The 21,382-nt window shown below is 37.3% G+C and overlaps 1 protein-coding gene and 1 long non-coding RNA gene across 2 annotated transcripts; one reads left to right on the top strand and one right to left on the bottom strand.

Moving 5' to 3' along the window:
• Positions 1-553: 553 nt before the first annotated feature.
• LOC106960094 (uncharacterized) lies at positions 554-3,193 on the bottom strand. Its single transcript, XR_001427497.1, has 3 exons — positions 3,104-3,193; positions 2,874-3,033; positions 554-735 (listed from the first exon to the last, which is right to left on the bottom strand). It is a non-coding gene; the product is annotated as an uncharacterized LOC106960094 (long non-coding RNA).
• Positions 613-2,968, top strand: LOC106960093 (uncharacterized). Its single transcript, XM_015053017.1, has 6 exons — positions 613-763; positions 936-1,080; positions 1,155-1,268; positions 1,362-1,506; positions 2,641-2,789; positions 2,899-2,968. Coding segments are annotated over exons 1-6 (684 nt in total). The 5' UTR covers positions 613-633; the 3' UTR covers positions 2,900-2,968.
• Positions 3,194-21,382: the final 18,189 nt, after the last annotated feature.

Below are 21,382 nucleotides of genomic sequence, written 5' to 3' on the forward strand. Positions count from 1 at the left end.
TTGTTAATAAAAAAAATAAAGTTCACAGGTGGAAATCACTGAACTTGCTTAGAAAAATCTCTGAAGATAAAATCGAGATAACTATATAGTTTTGTAATGATTTAATCACCGGAGGAAGCATGCACTCTGTCATTACACTCCATGTGGGTTCAGAACTTCTGTAAACAAAGAGTGACATGTAGGTTTAAAGTCCAGAACCTGATGTGCTTCACTGACAGCTGAGAGCAAGCCATATTTTATAAGGTCATAGAAGACATGTACATGAGTGAAAAGAGGCAGCTAATCATTTTAACACTATTAAACTTTATTCCTGCTGGGAGTTAAATGTACGGCTAAGAGAACCATAAATTGTAAGAGGTGTTTTTTTTATGAGTCTTGTAATAAATGTTTAATTCAAAATAACTATATTTTTTTTCTCCTTGGAGAAATTCTATTTATGGGTCAAATAGTTGGACTCAATAACCAAGCTGTTTGCAACATGTCATGGAAAAGTAATCAGAGCAAGTTCATAAAATTTCTCAGCAAAAGCCAAGTTCCAAAGTCCCACGAACAAGATAATAGTACTAATACGTTGTCTTCAGAATCTCCCCGCTGCAGTCGGTCAGCATATCACAGCGTACAACGACTTCCACCATGTTTCCCCGGATCGAAAATACTGGTTCCCATTTGGCGATGCACGCTGGCAGCATCGTTCTTGCAATCATCACTCAAATCATCTCAGAAGTCTTTTTTTACCTGGCGAAGGAAGACAAAGTGCCCAACAGTGAGTGATACATCATGCACGCATATTTCAGTCATGGAGTTAAAACTCACAGATTGTAGGAATCAAAGAAATGCTGGTGTCTTCTCACGCAACTTTTGATATTAGTGTTTTTTTTTTTTTGCGAGATCGTGAATACACGCAGATTAGTGATTATTAGCTTTTGGTTCCTCAGCCGTTTTTCAGACTTCATCCTGGAATGTGTCAGAGACTGTCTCCCTAGAGTTGACTATGGACTCGTGGTCTGAGACCTTCTGGATCTGTATTGACCTGTGGTCTAAAATGTGGCTTGTTTATGCAGCTGTGAGCCTCTTCAGAAGGTACATCTGTGGTGCAAGAATAAAGGTTGTTTTTGGCAGAATTTCTGATCTTGACATTCCTCTCCTGTCTATAGAAATGTACTCGGCCCCCAGTCGTGCAATCCTGAAATCCACCCTCCCAAATTCTTTCTGATGTGGGCCATCATAAATATTACAAGAGTCTGTAGCATGCCTATGTGGGATAGGCAGTAAGTTGTATGCAACACTGTATATCATGTGGCTAAGATTAAATAAGTAAACTATTTACGCCGGTGGATTAAAGCTATTTCTGCTTTCTACAGCTATATCCTACCGGCAGTGTTGTCTAGGTGGATTTTACCACTTCACAGCTTCTACATGCTTTTCCTTTCCTACTCCAACCTGAACAAGCACGAAGCCTGGCTGGCAATCAACAACCCCGGTGTGATTCCATGGACACGTTATCTGGTGATAAGACTGTGATGGCTTCTGCAGTGTTACAGTGCCTTACAGTAACCTCAATAACCATTGCACTTTTTCACATTTTGTCATGTTACAAGCAAACATTTGTATGTATTTTATTGGGTTTTTAGGCAGTAGACCAACACAAAATAGTGCCTAATTGTGAAATGGAAGAAAAACATGAATGTTTTCTTTTTCTTTACAAGTATTTGAATAGTGTGGTATGAATGTGTACTTAGAGCCTCTGAGTCAGTACTTAAGAAGAAGAATCTTTCACTACAATTACAGCCACGAGTCTTTTTTTTTTCCCCTAACAAAAATATGTGTTCTTTGATAAAGACCAGGAGTGTTGCCTGGGTGCCACTTGCAGCCCTTCGATTGTTTTCTATGGCTTCTGACTACTGTTCATGAATAGTTCAAATTTCCCACCCCAACTTTACACAGTTTTTACTCAAAATCACACTAGTTAAATACAGCAAGACTTTTCAAAGGAGAAGTATTGCATATCCTGTTCTTATTGCTCACAACAGAAAGAAAAATATCCACCTATACACTTTTCTTTTGATGTGGTAAAGTCTCAGTCTTTTTACATTTTCTATCTGTGACTCAGATACCTTTTTGCTCACTTAAGACACATTTTTATTGATTCAATCAATCAAGTCAGTCAACAAAGTTCGATTGTATAACACATTTCATCAACAAGGCAGTTCAAAGTGCTTTACGTCATAAAAAAATGCAAAAATCAACAATCGAAACATATTTTGCCAAGTGCTGTCATTACACATAGTCTAGATTTAAAGGAACACAGTTTTTCAGCTGTTTGATAATTTTCATTCAAAGTGTGAATGGCGGGACAGGACTTTAGTTGAAGGTATCAGAGTAAAGGGGTTGAAAATAAATGCAGGTCATACTTTTAAGATTTTTATTAGGGAAAAAAAGCAAAAACTAATAAAGCCAGTGATAGTTTTCCTTTGTCACCAATTATGCGCTATATTGTGGTCTATCAGAGTATAAATCTGGTTAAATAAAGTTTGTGTTTGTATTTTTGAAGCACTCAAAAGTTTGTGAGGTATGAATTATTTTGTGAAGTGTTGAAGGAAGTGAAAAATGATCAATGTTCAAATCCCTTTTTTTTTAAAGACACAGAATGGATTAGCTGTGTTTGCCTGGTGGTCTCTCTTTCATTCTGTGGTGGGCTTCGGCATAGTGCTTAAATATTATGCCGGTGTGCAGGACCGAGTGGCCAGCGCCACTGTCCTTTTCATCATCTCCGTATTCATTTGTACCTAGTAAGGGCAGAAATTCAGAACGTATTTTGCTTGGGAACGTAAAATTAAAATAAAATAAAATAAAATAAATAAGAAACGGCTGACCATGTTTGTTGCTAAACTCATACAGGTTCACCCTGCAGAACTTCTTCTTGATCAAGTACATGCGGCACACATTCAGCATTTATGCCGTCCTCATTCTGGGACTGGGTTCAATGTTCACCAGCAGCTACCGTGTCCAGAATTTCTCCATAAACACCGCCGTCTGTGGTAAGTGGACAGGATTATCCTGACAGATCACTTCATCACGGAGTTTCACACTGAGCATTTTGCACCTTCAGGAGTCCTGATGCTTCTGATAACCGTCATGAGCTTCATCCATCTGATCTCTGCGTGTCTGGAGAAGTCCCACAAGCCTGTTGCTGCAGAGCTGAGACTTGAAGGCTGCGAGACCGTGTGCAAACCGGAAGGGAACATTAAACGCAAACTAGAGAACTGAGTTGAATTGCAAGCAAAGAGACTCATCATTTGACCAACAGATTTATTTTAAAACAACACAATAATTAATTCCATCGTGTGTCTGAACATACCCTGTGTACCGACCTCATTCGCTGAATTTTTTTTAAAGTGTGTGGTATACATCATTCATCAAAAGGTGGCAGCAAACGCTTAGATTAATGTTGAGAAAGTTCAACTGGAGCTGCACCAGGAGATGGCGCAATAACGCAAGCCTTGCATTTAATGCTAATGAAGATAAACAGTTTTAAAATGAGAAGAATCTGCAGTGGCCTACTAAAGATGTTAATTTTATTAACCTTTGTGGCTCGAATTGTGCTGCATTCTAAACTATCAAAATAACTGCATAAAGCTTGAAAACACTGTGTGTGTGTGGGTGTGTGTGTGTGTGTGTGTGTGTGTCTGCCTGGTTGTGTTTACATAACTGTAAAATCTTCTAAATAAATTAGAAAACATCTGTATTTTTCATCTCTCTCTCTGGGGTCTGTGACGCTGTACCAAAGACAATCACACTCAAGCTTAAGAGCTCTCTCTCTCTCTCTCATCACTGCTTAAAGAATGGAATATCAAATATGCCCTTTGGCTTTAGGGAAGAGCAGCTCAACCTTTGATGAGGACACTGAGCCTTATTAAAGTAATAAATGAAAGCAGAAGAAACAAAGACAAGAGATCATACAATGAAGGCGACCGTGGCAGTGACATTTGCTCGACAAATAAAGATCTGTTATGCAAAGTGGATACTGGTTTGAAAGATGGAAATGCAAAATTCAGCCACCTTCTGCATCATCCGGTTAATTTTATTTCACATCTGCTTGTTATGTGTGTTTTTCTCGTTATTGTCTGCCAGCACAAGGCTGCATTAGTATTTGAACACAGACATTAACTTGTAAAACTGGCCTCCGTGGTGGGCGGATGCCATTGACCCTCATCATAAGCTTAAATTGGCAATTTGTGCAACAGTAACATTTTTCTTATCTACAGGAGATTATGAGCTCTGATTTTTTTTTTTTTTTTAAGGCAGATACAATTGCTTTGAGGATTTTTTAAAGAAACCAGAAGAAAATCTGCAAAGAGATCCTGCTTACTTGCACTCTGTAAATTAGTTATGTCTAACTAAGGGATTTTTCAAACAAAGTTTAGTCTAAACCTCATACTATGAAATATTATTATATTGCAAATACTCTCTCTTAAATAACAGCTGTTTAGCTGTGTAAATTACTCATTACTCGTGCAGAGAACACCTCTGTTCTTACTGCACTTTGCTTCCCTTGGACATTTTAAAAGAGGCACAATAAACTTATTTTTCTCAGAAAACTAGATACATGCTTTTAACCTTAATGGTAGAAACAGCTCAATTCAGGAGATAGTAATTTATATACACTGATCATTTGTTGACATTGTGGCCAAAAAATAAATAAATGTCCATTTTCCTTATCAGCTGTCTTGTGCAATGTGACTCGCATATTTTCCAAGCTGTGCTGTTTTTTTTTCCTTTCTTCTTTTAAATATGGACAGAAATGAAAAGAACAAGAGTCTAACAAGAAATCTTACCTGGCTAGATTGAGCACAGGACTGATCGCCCTCTTGGGATTAGATTTTTTATGTTTTGTGTTGTTTGTGTGCTTTTCTGTGTACATCTAATGTGTATCTAGAGGAGGGAGCCACCTTATGACAAGATTCACAATTGTGTCAAGATTTTGCTTTCAGTTGATCAGTTTAGCTAATTGGTGTAATCGTAGTCAGAGATGAATTTTTTTAATTTACTCTTTTGGAAATATAAAAATAAAAAAAAAAAATATATATATATATATATATATATATATATATATATATATATATATATATATATATATATATATATATATATATATATATTTATTTTTTATTTTTTATTATTTTTTTTTAAGACTTTTTACCTGCATAAATGAAGGTGTAATAAAAAGGAGAACAGAGAGTGATCTCATATTTTTGGAGATCACACAAAGTTTTCCCTGAATAGTTGAAGAAAAACACGATTATTCTGTGTTTTGCTGTGGGAAACCTGTTCACACGGAGAAGGCAGATTCTCACAATATAATTGAGGGGAAGTGATTGTGTGTGAATGTGTGAATTGTGTCATCCTGTAGCATTACACTCTGGATTTTGCACAAAAAAATTTACAGATTGTTGTCTTTGCTCAGTATGTGGGGCTGAAAACCTCCAAGATAAAAAAAAAAAACCCATGTCTCCTCTGTAGCCAATTAATGCAGACAAATGTATTTATGGAACAAGCGTGACATTCTTTCATTTGGAGTCTTAAACATGTGTCCTTAAATGATGTCCACAAAGAAAGAACAATTCTATCAGTATTAAACCATTCTGCAAAAAAAAAAAAGATATATATATAAATATATAAGAGCAGGAAAACTTTTTGTTTTCTCTAGCTCATTCCAATTCAAATGATTATGCCCGTTGTTCCCTGCTAACTGTTTTCTGGGTCCCTGCTGCTCCTTGTAATTGCGAAGCAGATTCAGCGCTACGCTGGCCTGTTCCCCCTGCTGTTTTTAAACAGAGGGAGAGCAAAAAGCAGACTTTTACAGCTGAATTCACTCCGTTCCTGTTCAGCAGACAGAGCCTATGGATGAAAATCTGAGACAAAGACTGGTGGAAGGCAGTTCTCTTTGCTGAATTTAGATTAACCCCGACATTCACGCAAGTTAAGAAACATAGAAAAGGTTTGCATGGTTTGTTTTGCTCCCACAGTACAGTTGTGCTTTAAATACCCCCTGCCTTAATTAAAATCCCACTTCCCTTGAAGAGAACCGGGAGTTTTATTTTAAGATTAAAGTAAAGTTTGATTTTTTTTTATTTGGAAAGCAAAATCCCAGACATTGAAGGGAAGAGAACCACAGAATCCCTGTTACTTGAAGTGCCATGCCATCTGCTGGCGCTGGTCTAATGTGTTTTCTGAATTTTCACAGTTGAAGTCACCTGGGAAATATTAGAAAACCTCATGCTTTCTTTTGACAAGCTGTACAGACATGCTGATTTCATTTTCCAGCCAGAATTGGCACCTGTCCACACTGCCAAAGGCACCAAGGTGATTCAATCACTGTGGTGTTACTTCAGTTGATTGGTCAGAGAGCTTGGCTGATATGAACCCAGGAGAAAACCTAAGGGATAATGTCAAGAGGAAGATGAGAGACCCCAGACCCAACAATGCAGATGATCTCAGGTCACTATCAAAGCAACCTGGGCTTCCATTACCCCTCAGCAGAACCACAGACTGAATACATCCTTGCCATGCAACACTGAAGCAGTAATTAATGCAAAATGAAACTCAAACAAGTAAGGAGTTCATAGAAATGAACATATTTTTTCAGAAACTTGACATTTCTTTATAAAATAATATTTTTGTAATTGATCCAATTGCCACAGTTGCCATCGTCATTGCCATGCTTGCAGGCCAAATTAGCATACTATAAAGATTCATATGGTCTGGATGAAATGATTTATTATATCACATTATGTTATAAAGTAATTGAAAGTAATAGATTAACAATTACAGATTTGTAAAACCTCTGATTAACTTACAAGAGCTAAGTATATTAAAAAAAAAATAGTTGTTACTTCCACCTTTACAAAAATCCCTGCTAGTGGTGAAGCATTGGTGTTTCCTGACTAACTAGAACATTTTCAACACCCACACATTTTTTTCTAGGGAGCTTCCGGTTTAACAGGACACTCTGGCTGTTTCACCTCCAACAATTCACTGCACCAGACCAGAGGATTAAAAATATCTTTGGATTTTGGCACAATAGTCTTAAAATGCCGGGGGGGGGACTGGGGATGGGGGGGGAAGAAAAACATCTCAGCGTGACTATAAAAATGAGATTCTCCTGCACTGTGTACTAGCTGCCATGGGTTCCAGAAGGTATAATCCCATTTTCTTCTAAACGTAATTTTCAGTGCTTGCTTCTCTGCAAAACAAATGATAAATGCCCAAGTGGTAATTTTAAGATTTCAGGTGAAGGCCAATAAATTGCTTCACGGACGGCGCTCGCGCGCACATATATTGCGCCACAGCTTTATCACATCTCTCTGGAGCTCTGCGGCCAAATCCTCCCTGGGGTGAAACACTGGCTGAAGGCGGCAGACGTGTTGCGAGAACTGGTGGTATTTCACTGTCTGGCAGCCCTGTAATTGTTTCTGTACTCTCCAAAGACCTTTCCCTCCATAAGAGAAATAACCTAGATATGCAAATGTGTATCCCCAATTAATTTCATTCATATAATTATGTAGAGGAAAGAGATTGGGTCGGGGGAAGAAAAAGAAGTGTTACCTTGTGCCAAGTTGTCCTCCCACTTGAGCCCTCCCGCTCTACAGGGTACAGCTAAATTAGCTTAAAATATTGAAGCATGCTTGGCTGCCCAGATGAGCATCAATTATCTCTAACATTTTAATGTGAGGTCTTCAGAGTCTGAAATCAACAAACTGTGCTGCTGGCAAAAATCAGTGCAAGAGGTTTAAATCCAGCGGCTAAGTTCCTGAACATGACCCCATTTTCAGATGTTCTTAAAGCTTAAATTAAAGTAGAGCTTTAACGTGAACCAAACGGCTGCTCAGCGTAATGCTCCTTATAAAGGAGCTGATCTAAACTGAGGAAAGCAGTTTTTGTTTGGGACAAGAAAACATTCACGGCTGCTACGTATTTAAGAAATGACCTCGAGGAGTTTTTAGAGAAAGCAAAACTTTGTTTTGGATTTAATAATGTATCATGTGTGGGCTATGATGTGTCTTTGAACAATTATTATGGATAATATTTTTTTCCTGCACCAGCGATCATGTGAGAAAACATTTCCACACAATTTGAAAACAGAAGTACAAAGAATTGCTTATAGGACTTTCAATTTCAGAACATCATTTGCAAAATGCCAAACGGTGACATGATTTTTGCTGTCTGATTATTTTGGTAAATGCCATCCTCATTAAGGTCTCCTCATCAACTAAACCAAAGGAGGCCTCGTTTGTCGTTGTGAACTCTTGGGGGTGGGGGGAAACATTTTATTACAATTATCCATCATTTGCAATCAACCATTTAGATTTTTTTTTTTTTAAATGATTGTCATTCACATAAACATGTACGATCACTATGAACATTTTGAAAAAAAAAATATTAAGGTCTTAATTATAAGATATATAAATATATATATTTTAAACCCCCTGGACATCCAGAGTCCTGGTCAGTAATGCATGAATGATTATAAGCTTGTCATAAAGTACAGGGATGTATTCCTCCTCTTAACAAATTTACTTAATATTTATAGAACCAATATTATATTTAAGCAACCAAATATGAGGATTACATTGCTTACAGAGGCAGGTGGGCATTTACATTAATTACTCTAAGAATGGCCAAACTGCATCATAATTCTGAAACGTTGACACCCAATGCAATATGCATTTGAATTTTGAAATCCTAAGAGCAAGAATGCAGAGTTTTTTCAGCCTGGAGAAAAGGATCCCAGACAGCTTCCAACAAAAAAAAAATGAGCCTCGCTGCTGAAAATAAAGTAAACTTTTTCAATACTCGCACGCGCCCACACTCACGCGCATGCACACAGCCTGTATCCTTACTGGAAAGCATGGGTTGACTTAGCACACAGGTGTCAAGCTGAAGTCTTTAAGAGTCAGTGTCTTGCAATTTGTAGACGTGTCTCTGTGTCAACACACACATGGATCACATAATTGGGTAATTATCAGGACTCCATGGAACCAGAGTTCAAGATGAGGTCATTCAATCATTTGATTTAGGTGTGTTGGACTTGGGACACATCCAAAAGTGTGCAGGAAACTGGCCCTCGAGGAAAGAAGTTTGTTACTCTGTCTCAATTAATTAACATTCTTTTAATTAATGTTGACGATGCATTTTGTTTGTAAACGACTTTCCAAACTCCCAAGGACGCTTTTACAAGAAAAAAAACAACACAAGAATATGCAAAAAATGAAAACAGAGGTAAAGACGAACAAAAAAGACATTAAATCTTCACGAATAAAATGACAAGATGAGATAGAAACCATTACCCTAAAATGTCAGCAAGCAATAATTTTGAATTACAGCATTGTTTGGGCCAAAACTAAGAGCAGCCGATGTGATTCGCACAAAAACAGAAGTTGTAATGAACAAACTTTGGATGAATTGCATTCAAAGTGGTGTTCTGGGTTTGGTGCATTTCACAAAGCTAATGGAGCAACAACAACACGCATGAGGCTGACATATTTACTCTTTGCTGGTAACAAACAAACTTAAGAAGCCCTCAGTATTTCAGCTGTGGCACACAGATGCCAATTAGTTTGCCAAGACAATTAGAATATATGTAAATGCTTCGAATTAATTAATCCCATGGCACACGAAGACTAATTAGCCAGTAATCCCTGACTCCTTTTTTGCTCCATATTTAAGACAAACCCACCCAGTCCAGATACGGGGACAGGAGATAGAAAAGTGTGAAATCTGTAAGAATAATTATTCTTTTAAACGGATGTGTTTTTTTTTTTTTTTACTATATTTGCCTAATTAGTGGTGATACAATTCTGTTTTTGCAGATGTGCATTTTAAGACATCTTCTAGGACTAAGGCAAACCAACAAGGACGAGCTTCATGTTAATCAAAATATATGCACTTTAAATTACAGTTGTAATTAAGGCAAGCAATAATTATTATGAGCGTGGTTCTCTGGTGATCCATGAGTAGCTTAAATGAGACAGAAACATAAATCATTTATAAGAATTATGACAACTGAGGATCTTTTAGAAGATTTTTTTAACAGTATCGCTTTGAATTCTTACATGCCTGCATCTTTGACCAAATTCCCTGCATGTTTATATTAATATTCATTTTGTGCACTCACTGCTTTTTTTTTTTACAAAACCAGTGTTGCTATAAATGTGCATTTTGCTCTCATTTGTGGGAATTTTAGAAACTTACAAAATGTTGATTTGAAAATGTGAAAGCAGACTAAGATTTATCTCATTTGTGGACCTTCAAAGACTGTATTCAATTAACAAACACTATGGGCTAATTCACAGACTGAGAGAACATCAAGCTGCACGTTATAAGGATTTAAATGGAACAATTTAAATATTTGCATTATTGTAAATTCTGAAACACTGAAAATAATTGAAATGCCTGGACCTTTTAAAACACACACACAAACAAATTTGGTTTTGACCCCATTTATTCAGCTTCATCTTGGCTTGGTTTATAAAAAGAAAGCAACAAACAAATCAACAAAGAAACCATGCTAATGACCAATTAAAGAAAATTCTTAACCACAGTTAAGAATTGCGATATATGATCGCATAACATTGTACAGTGTACTTAAGTAGACGTGTCATGTTCTATGACGCATTTGTTTTGGTTTTTGTGCTGCACCATTGTCACACAAAGTGTTTTCTTTTTATTCTTATGTCAAACTTGTTATTACTGGTTTGGGCGAACAAACTTGGCAAATAAAACTGTGTCCGATTTTCTTCCTGATCATAAATTGCTTTGCAGCTGCTGAGTTTTTCTTGTTACTTTGAAGCTTAGTTTTGTTTCGTTTACTTGCTGTTTTACATGATTTTTGTGTTTACTGGTTTTGTCTGTTCACCACCCAACTTCCTCGGTTAACGCTGCCCTACAGCTGTTTCACATTAAGTTAATCAATCTCACATGTTGCCACTCCAGCAATTACCTCCACAAACAGTACATTTACTCTGTTTGCCAAGTCATTTGTCAGACTTTCCAGTTGCCATTCCTGTCTTCCCTGCCCCACTTCTATGTGTACTATCTGCAGCTTTGTGTTGACATTCACTTTTAAGTTTTCTAAAAAAAAGAAAAGGAAAACTGTTGCTTTGTCATGCCATTAGATCTGATTAGTTTTCAGCTCCCCACATACTTTCCATATATCAGTGAACTTTTTCCCTGTTCAGTTTTCCCCTCCTATCATTGAATTTTTATCTTCTCACTTCATTCCTTTTTGTCAGACCTGTTTGTTTACCACTATTTTGTCAATTTGTTCCGTGTATTCCAGAAGTGGTGCTTAGTGAATAAAACTTCTCCACATGTAACATTTTTGTGTTCTTGGAGTTTTGCATTTCCTGTTTAGCAAATTCAGAATTTTTTTTTCTGTTATTCCGCATAACATCTGCCATCATTTGGTTTCTTTTTTCTCAAAATTGAAAAATTTGTGATGCATATCATGGCAGAGGGCCAAATCCCACAGCAACATGTTGATTGGAACGCAAGAAAGCCTGAAGAAATGTTGATAAAGAACCCCTTCTAATCTAACAGAAGTCTTACAAAAGAAACAAAATAATACTGCAAAGCTTAACGTTTTGCCTTCCTGCAAAATATAAGGATCTCTACTGATATGCTGGAAAGCATGATTGGAAACATTAAGCAGAGACAAGAAATTATCCTCAAGTTTGTTGCTTCTCCAGGAAAAATAAGACACATCAGATCTCTGTCTGCAATAAACTACATTCTTTAAACAGTTTAAACAATCATTTTGGTAATGGGAAAAACGTTATTAGAAATGTATTAAAATTTCCTCTGTGTATGGCTGAGCTAAATGTGATTTAAGTAAAATTTTGAGCAGATAGGCTAAGTATTGATTTATGACATATAAAACTATATATATACATACATACTAGGGACAGAGGAGTAACTACCAACAACAAGGCGGGAAAGAAGGCACCTTTCAGAATTAGAGCTGTCAATGACAACTCACCAACACATCAACACACCTAGATCATGAGGAGAAAGCAGTCTGTTACTGTATGTTCTCGTACAGGGATCAATTTCAAGTATCTGACTCGATGTACCCCAAAGGTCTGAGGTCTCTCATTGCAGCAAATTACAGATTAAAGGACCCTTCATACTGTTTCAGAAGTGGCCATGACACACTGGTGTGAGTCTGACAAGAATTGTGAACAGTGATGCTGGGGAGGGATGTGTATCCAGTGTGTCATTTTTCCTGGAAATCAGTGGGCTTATTACTTCACTGAACAAGGTGGGAGAAGAACCAGATTGTCCTTCCGGGTACCAGATGGAAGATATTCGAGGAAATTATTAGGCCCTGACATCATATTTTAAATGTTAAGCTCAAAGTGTGTGGTTAATGACACAGCCAGAGCAAAGCCTGGGTCTGCAAGCTAATACACAGGGTTATAGGTCTGTTGGAATTATTACTTTTTTTTCCCATGCTTTGTTATATCATCTTAGAGGGATTTAATGGAGCAGAACAATACAAAGTTGTACCAAATCGTACAGTAGAAAGAAAATTATATAGGATTTTTCTACATTATTTAATTTTTTTTGTTTGTTTGTTTACCAACAACAATGCAAAAAGGTTGTGGTTTGTAGAACTACATTTCTACACTGGAGTTAGAAATAAAAAGGGTTTTGTTTATCAATCTACCTGCTTTGCACATTTAACCTCAAATTTTCCCCAGTTTTCTTTTTTAAAAAAAATGGCAGAAGCTCAGTCCAACTGAAAGAAGAGAGTGTGTGTCGTATTGTTTGTGTTGAACTTGTTTCTATGCTCTTTCCATTTTTGGATGATGTACTGGACGGTCCGCTGTCAGTTGTTCAAAACTTGGGATTGTTGCGTTATGATCTAACCCTCCATCAGACCTCTCCATAATTTCATCTCTGTCCTCTGTCCTTTATTCTTTGGTCTTAATGATATCAATTTGCATGACGTTTACATTGAAGCAGAAGTTTGACAAACTGCAGCAAAGTTCTAAGAGGAATGAATATGCCGGTAAGGCATAACTACTTCAAACCCCAAAACCAAGAATGTCATGTGTTTTTCATTGGACAGTCTCTAGGAGCCACAGACAGACAGCATCTCTGCTAATTCCATCTCATATGACCTTGACAATTTTGTTAATTTTCATATGTTTTTTAGGGCAAACCCTCAGGCTATTCCGTTAAAAAGGTAATCAGGGGATCACTTGACACATTATATTTGAAATTAGACAATTACTAGTTAACGTACCTTAAGTAGTTCATTAACTATTTCAATTATAGATTTTTGTTAAAGAATAATTAAATTAAAGTGACTGAATTAGCCCCAATACTTTATGTTCAAGCTTTTCTTTCATTTCAATTAGTCAAAATGTAGTAATTATTTGAGGTGTTTTCAGAGTAGATTGGCCACCATTCAATTAAATTATGCCAGGAGTATTTGAGGGGGGAGAAAGAAAACGTCATCCTCAATTTCATTCCAAATCTAAAAGCTTAGCACTTTCATAAAGGGAGATTTGTGAAAGATTATCAAGCACAATAATCCTACTTTGAATCCACTCATTGCAAAGGTTTTAGTTTGGGAGAAATTTAAATAAGACAACTGGAATTGGTTCTCAAAGGACTCCCTCTGGTCTGTGGATGTTTTTGTAATTGGATTCTCTTATCACAAACCAGTAATAAAAAATAAAAAAAATTGGTCAACAGGCTTTTGCTTAAAATAAAACTTTTAATTGAAACACAAACCCATTTTTTTCTTATTCTAAATGGTAATCGGCCTGCTCTTGTATAGTACTTTATCATGTTTAGAGGAACACACAGCATTTCACACTATATTCACCCACCATCAGTGCATTCACCCATTCATGCACTGACGGTGGCAAGCTACTAGAGGTTATCCACAGCTGCCCTGGGGTAAGTCTGAAAGAAGCGAGGCTGCCATGTACCTGAACCACTGGACCACTTGGCCACCAGCTGGGAAAGTGGGTCAAGGGTCTCACCCAAGGACACAACAACTTAGAAAGACAAAGTGGGAGATCGATCTGGCAACCCAAGATGAACTCCTATCTCCTGAGACACATAACCCTTTCTAAAGTCTGAAATTGATGAGCAGAAAGTTTCTTAAAAAGGTTACAAAATGTTTACTCATCTGCTTTTGACCAGAAGAAACAAAATATTGTTTTTCATTTTAGCTTAACATTTTGTAGTTTAAAACATAAATTCAAAATAAATTCAAATAACAATTGGTGTATTTTTAAAATCAGGATTGTAAAATATGGGCAGAATAAGAAGCAAACCTGATTCCTCTGTAAAATCCAAATTCTAACTGAGAGCAGCAGCTACATTTAAGTGAATATAAACTGTAGTAGCATTTCTGGGTGGGATTCTCAAGATTAGCCTGTGTGAAGAGTCATAAATAAATAAGCAGTACATCGAAAAATGTTATATACTACTCTGACTCTTCTTCTTTTTTTTTTTTTCTTTTTTAATCTTTGGAAAGTAAATAGGTGGTAACGAGCAGACAAACTTGCCAGTTTTCCACTGCTTCAAATTCAACTGAAAACATAGGAAGCTTTGTAAAGTATTTCTATTCCTGGCTTGTACACTGCATCACATGAGGGCCTGGGTAATTTATCAATCTGATGGTTGCACAAGGAGGAAACCTCTGCAGTACCACGTTACAAGCATGTCCAGAGCCCAGATAGTGAATGAGGAATAATGCAGGAGTGTCAATTAAAAATGTAACTCCAGTAGTAATGAATCACACACAAGCAGAACACAATGATAGGTGACACAATGTGTTTGCTCTTTTTTTTTTTTCTTTTTCTTGTGAATCCCCATGTGGCATTGTATTGCACTGGGTCCTGCAGGGACTTGTAAAGGTTTGCCTGGAAACAAAACAAAGCAGTAGGATTTACAGGAATCCATATAATAACAGAAAGACTGCGACAACATAAAACATAAGAGCTGCATTGAACTGACTGCCAATGGATATGGAGCGTCAGGAGCAAGTAAGTAATGATAAATACACAAAGAAAAAGGTGCAACCCCTTCCCAACAACTAGGTAGTTTGTATCAACAGTACCATAAAAGCCATGATCCAGCCTATTCCTGCTGCAAATGGGTCATTTCACATTCTCCTCTTACCTTGTCTTTTTTATTTCTTTTGTGCTACAAAGTTGCAGACCTCAAGGTTCACCACAGACTGTTAGAAAAGTTATCTTTACCCACATCAAGAACTCTGCCTGATTTATCTGAAATGCCTTGAAGGTATTTCACCTTTTTTTTTCTTACCATGGATGTCTACATCAAGCCTGATGTCAACCATTCAATGCAATTTTCTCATGACCTCAGTCTCTTTTCTTGCCAAGAAAAGTTTCAATGCATTTCATACTCCAGCAGCAGGCAGTTATTTCTACAGCTATAGACATAATTTTAGACAAGGTCAAATTCCACTTCAAAATTGTGTGTCTTTGAAAATTCCACTTTCGAAGACACACAGATTCCTAGACACCTTGCTGCAGGTAGTGGTTAAATAAAATGCAGTTGAAACCAAGAGCTTACACGCTAAATTAAAAAGACATGTACCTTCATCTCACTGTCACATCAGGCTGACCGTCTCTTGTTTTAATTCAGTTAGTTACCAAAATAATTGCTCCATTATTATAAGCTATCACTCCAAAATCCACATAGGGAAAAATACCTTTATTTTTGATGACATGTCTTGTGGCCTAATGAAATTAAAGTAGAACTGTTTATTCTTAATGAGTATTATAACTGTGCTCCCCTCATCATATGGACTCTTTAAAGGCTTGACAGTCAGTTAAATGCTTTCTTAATAACAAGACTCTGAACGCAGCTCACTCCACGTCCACAGGTTAATTGATGTTGCAAGGATGTTGAAACCGAAGCACACAAACTACAAACAGCTATGCCCTTGTCCATTTAACTTATACATGAACAAGTAAAAACATTGAACAGAAGTCAAATAATTAACATTGACATCAGCTTTATCTGTTTATTTATTTATTTATCTGATGTGGTGTAGCACATGAAACAGCCTTGTAAAGTATATTGGATAATGTTAATTCACCCACCAGTAAATATGTTTTCACAAAATAACATTTCCCCAAAAACAATAAACTAAAGAGTACAAAGAATAGCTTTGTACTCTGGGGAGCATAATTTTAGTAAAGCATAATTATTATTTTTTTTTATAGATGTAAGCCTGTTGTCTGCAAAACAGACCTATCACCATCCAGTTAAAGCAGTTGACATCTAATTTGCAACTGGGAAGAATAGCACATTTTAGGAAATCCAAACAATATTGTTTTGGCAAGATTTAGGAAACTTTCATTAATTCATATTAAGAACTTAGACTTGTCAGAGGGCTTGTTGGACTCTTGGCTGGAACCTGCAGTGTGACACCATGAATGGAAGTGTACAATTAACAAGATGCCATCTGTCAAACATTCTAGGGTTTTGTTTTTTGTTTTTTTGTTTTTTTGTTGGTTGGTTTAGATGCAAACTAACCAACAAGAGCTGCTTCTCCAATGTGTATGAAAGGTCTTAACAATTCAGTTCTAACTAATTTATGAAAACCAGAATAAAGGAGTGTCCATTGTTACTAAAACCCTTAGTGGCACCAAGGCTGAATTTCATCATAATTTCATCATAATCTTCACATCCCAGCTCTCAGATGATTTTCAAAATGACATAAAACTACAGTACACTCAAGCATAGAAGTGATTGCTGTAACACAAAAGAAAAAAGCTTACCCTCTCGTTGGGTGGCAACAAGTGTTCATATCACAACACATTTACATAATGCTGCTTGCCCAGTGGCAGGTTTGGTGCATCTTCAAAAAAGAGTGAACATCTGTTTTTTTTTTTCTCTCTGCTGTTTTGATGAACGAGAGCAGACAAGACCCATTGGGAGAAGGGCCTTAAAATAGACATGAGCTAAAACAAGGCAAAAAAAAAAAAAACAGTGACAAGAACTGCAGCGGCACCATTCAAGACAAGCTTTAGATTATGAAAACATGCAAACCATTTCTAGTTCAAAAATATGATTTCATGTAATGTAACGTTACATGGGCTATTTTAATTTGTGTTCATTTATATAAAGAATGAGTCTCATCTGTTTTAACAATTAGTTCTGAAGGAGGTGTTTGTCATTCCAATTCAGTTCAATTCAGTTTATTTAAATAGCACCTGCTCACAACAAGTCATCTCAAAAGTCCTCTTGACTCTGAATTCTAGACTGGGGTCTTTCTGCATGGCGTTGCATGTTCCCCCTTCGTGCATGCATCGTTTTCTTTGTAGTGTCTTTTTGTGATTATAGAATACTCTCCTGCAGCACTGGTATTGCATTTACATTCCTGTCAGTTATCCAAGTAAACAGCCTTTTCATCACCCACACACCTTCTCACAGTCTGGTGCAAGCTGACAGTCTATTTCTGCTTATTCCTCCTCTAAGTACAAGGTCATGCCTTTGTCTTCTTCCCACTCAAAACAAGTCGATCGGTTCCCACGCTGTGCCTCAAATTGGCCCACTATTTCCCTGTTCTCATCCTCGTGACCATCACTGACAATCACAAAGGTGGAGTAATCTGTGTGTTTCCGCAGGTGACACACGTCTGACTTGTACTCAAAGCTTAAGATGTAGAGTGCGACACGCAACCTCTTCAGCTCAGACATTGTGGTCAGCCTGTCGGTCGCTACCACGGGCAGCTGTGGAGGCCTCTCGTTAGATTTTCTGGAGCTTTGCGTAGAACATGGCGGGCTACGTTGTTTCAATGCTCTGGAGAAATGAAAGAATGTGATTCTCAAAGAGGCTCTCTGAAGCATGAAGACAGATGATGGCATCTTCAATCCCTAACAAGTTGTTAAAATGTTGGAGTGGCTTTAGGAAAGTGGCTGCTTCGCCCCTTAGGTCCGCCAGCAGGAGTCTTACAAGGACATTCATTTTCTGGGAAGTCAAAGAATTGGGTCAATAGTTTACAGCCAGGAGGTTACAAAACATCATCCACCGCTTTTATTTCGGGCTTGACAAACACAGGCCTTAAAATGTCATGGTCCCCCCAAGATGTTTAAAACACCTGAAAATCTAAATTTGTCTTTCATTAAGATACATTTAGCATAAAAGTGTGGGTTGTTTCATAGAAATCAGTAAGGGCGGGTGTAATTTGCACTTTAATAGGCAGTATTGTGTACTTTTCAGGTACATAGTGTCATTTTACAGGACAATCAATAACTATGTAAACTTCAGTTGTTATAAAAATTCTGTGTGTACCAAACATAGCAAAAACGAAATTTGACTTCGCAATTTAACCCCTTAAAATTGGCCTCTGTCACATCATCACAATGCATAATGCTTCTCATTATGCTCTTTACAACCATTCTTAGGAGCATTGGACTAAGAAGTAATTTGTATGATGAGCTCAGCAGATTTACAGTTCCAACAAGTGTTTGCTAATTGCTGCCGCCGCTAGTCTAAAAGAGCTGAGTGAGGAAGGTGTGGGATCTCTGTGAGATAGAAGTTCATCTTGGGGACTTTGTGAAAATGGACTTGCTTTGAGAGAGCAACGTGTACAGGCACCCCTGAATGGCTGCCACAGGAAATAAAAGGATTTCTCAAACATATATGAAGGAGTCAAAACAACACTCTACGTATATTTGAGTTGAGAATGAAATTATGACATGATGCAAGACCCGAATTTTTGTTGTTGTTGTTGTTTTTTACTCCCCTTTAACTCCTGCCTTGTTTTTTTGTTTTCGAAAATTACATAAATTACAGGTTATATTTTTCTACCTACTTTCAGTGTGACATTACACTGCTACCGAGGAAATCTGTTCATCTATGGACTTTTACCACGTCATCACCACAGGTGGCAATAAGTGTAGTTGAAAAGGCATGGAATTATGTTCCACTTTTCATAATGCAGCATGTTGGTGGAACACAGAATGAATCCAACATCTTGTTGTTTTTTTGTCTCTTGTAGCTGCTGACACACTGTTTATAAAGTTAAACATCGTTCGCTGTGATAAAACCGGCATGGTTCGGCTCTTCAGAGACTGACGTCAATATATTTCGACTGTTGTTTGTAGCCTGGTTGCAACTGATCTGATGATGCCTTATGCTGTGTCATCAGAAGCTAAAGGCCTGATATGTGCTGCCCTAAAAATAACACAGTAGAAATCTCTGGGTGGATGTTATGAAGGAAAACTGGAGGCTAACAGTTTAATGTGTACAGCACAGATCCGCTCTCTCACAGTAATACTTCTGAATAAAAAGTGTTTGTCTAAGCAGCAGTTTTACCAAACGTTACTTCCAAAAAAAATATTTAAATAATTTTAGATTATGTAAAAATATAAATCTATGTTTAATAATACATGTTCAGCCTATATTTGGAGTGTATTTTGACACTGTTGCACTGAGGACAACAACAACAACAACAAAAAATAGTAAACAGTTCATAAACCCAAAACGGTGTGCTGCAGCCTTCGGCATCTATACAAAGTCTTCAAAATTAAATCCTCTGCTTGAGGGAATGTAATATTTGCACTAACTTAAATTTGAGCAACATTTCTGAACACACCACAAGTTCAGAGCATTGTTCAGGAGTTTGTGCTCTCTTGGTGTACTCTGCCAACAGTTTGGCAAACAGTGTCTGTTCCTCTCCATCCTCTCAATTTATTGAACGTCCTCTGCTTTTCCTTCGTTTGGAGCTGCTTGCCTCAGCACATCACAGCCTAACACCTTGCCTTTCCGAGCCTCCACTGGCTTTCACAGCCACTGACTTACGTTGATGCTGTAATTAGCCATGGGTGGTAGAGTGGAGATACATATCATTAAGCTTCAAGGGTAGCAGAAAGTGCAGCATGATAGTTTCCTTTTTGTCTGCAGTGCAAAGGAAAAAAAAAAAACATTTAGTCCTGATAAATTTAACCAGGTACACAAGTGAACACATGCAATTGTTAGAAACTGTGGTACTTATAATAGATGCAACCAGCGGCGGCTCAAGCAGCCAAGTTAACCAGAACAGGAACAACGCCAGCAGGGGTAATGATTTGGGTTGGTGTCTTAGACACAGAACTTGGACCTCTTACAAGTCAAGAACACATAACTTAACTTATGATTTTCAAAATTAAAAAGTGGAAGGAAAAGTTTGACGTCCTTGTGTATTTTTGTGTGATTCACAAAAGCATCAAAGTTGCAGATCCAGACATTCACTGGGATTTAATTAAATATGCATTAGCTTACTTCACTTCAACCACTCACTTATAATATAATCATCAGCAAGATTCATGTATAATTTCAGATGGATATTTAACCACTAGTGTTGGCAGAATCGGAATACTTATTTTTCTTATGCTTGGCGTTGCAGCCGGGATCTGGCTTGAGCTCTTGGCTGCTTCTTCTTTTAAAACCCGGTTCTTTTCTTGAGGTACGGTTGAAGGATTTGGATTCAGTCCTACGTCTTCACAGACTCTTCCAGACATAGAACTTTGTGACCTCATGGCTTAATCTATGAAATGTTTCTCTATAAGCCATTTGACTTATCCATGAGAGTAACTGCAAATTTCAACTGTAGATTTTACAATTTTACACATTTTTAAAGATTTTGCAGACTTTTCTAATTCAGTGCTCTCTCTTTCCACTGAGACGCGACAGTGTCTCACTGGACACAGTGACACTGGTGGTGTTCCAACAGGCCCCTGTTCATGGTAAGCTTGGGATTTGGTGCTTCCCATGTTCCTAAACCTCCAGATGACAGCAGTGTCTGCTTCTAGACCTTGATGACATATCATAGCTTGTGCTTGCACAGCAATGTTTGAACTGATGCTCTTGAAATCTGTCACTGCTTAGAAATGGCTCCAAAGGACTTTCTGATGAAGTATACCTCCTTTTAAGATCTTCATTTCATTCCTTGGACTTTAATGCTGGATTTTTCTATTATTTTTTATAGATTTCTCAATCAAATGAGTTCAGTCAAATATGTTTTTCATGCTGGCAAAATGAAAATAATAGCTTCAAACAATGGTGTAATTAATTACATGTATATAATTATTTCAGAAGCTTACCCAATCATTGTCTGAACCTGTTATCTGAACACTGAACACACCTGTTAGGCATCCTGTATGTTGATTTTGTGTGAAACTGAGTGAAATCATAGCCAACTTCAGTTGTCAGAAATTGAAGTTGAGCAAAGGACATGTGAAGGACTAAATCATGACACTACTTTAGCACAGTAATCAAGATTTTTTTTTTTTTTCTGCAGATCACAAGTTTACCAAAGTGTGACGGTCTGGGATCACAGAAC

The sequence above is a fragment of the Poecilia latipinna genome, unplaced genomic scaffold (assembly GCF_001443285.1).
Source record: "Poecilia latipinna isolate Pla-1442-1.1 unplaced genomic scaffold, P_latipinna-1.0 Scaffold1154, whole genome shotgun sequence".
Classification (NCBI taxonomy): Eukaryota; Metazoa; Chordata; class Actinopteri; order Cyprinodontiformes; family Poeciliidae; genus Poecilia; species Poecilia latipinna.

What these genes read in the sequence shown, in the direction of transcription:
- LOC106960093 (XM_015053017.1), top strand. Translation starts at nt 634, where the DNA reads ATGTTTCCCCGGATCGAAAATACTGGTTCCCATTTGGCGATGCACGCT. An exon ending in GCTGTGAGCCTCTTCAGAAG is followed by an intron (nt 1,081 to 1,154) that starts GTACATCTGTGG and finishes TCCTGTCTATAG; the next exon opens with AAATGTACTCGGCCCCCAGT. An exon ending in ATGCCTATGTGGGATAGGCA is followed by an intron (nt 1,269 to 1,361) that starts GTAAGTTGTATG and finishes TGCTTTCTACAG; the next exon opens with CTATATCCTACCGGCAGTGT.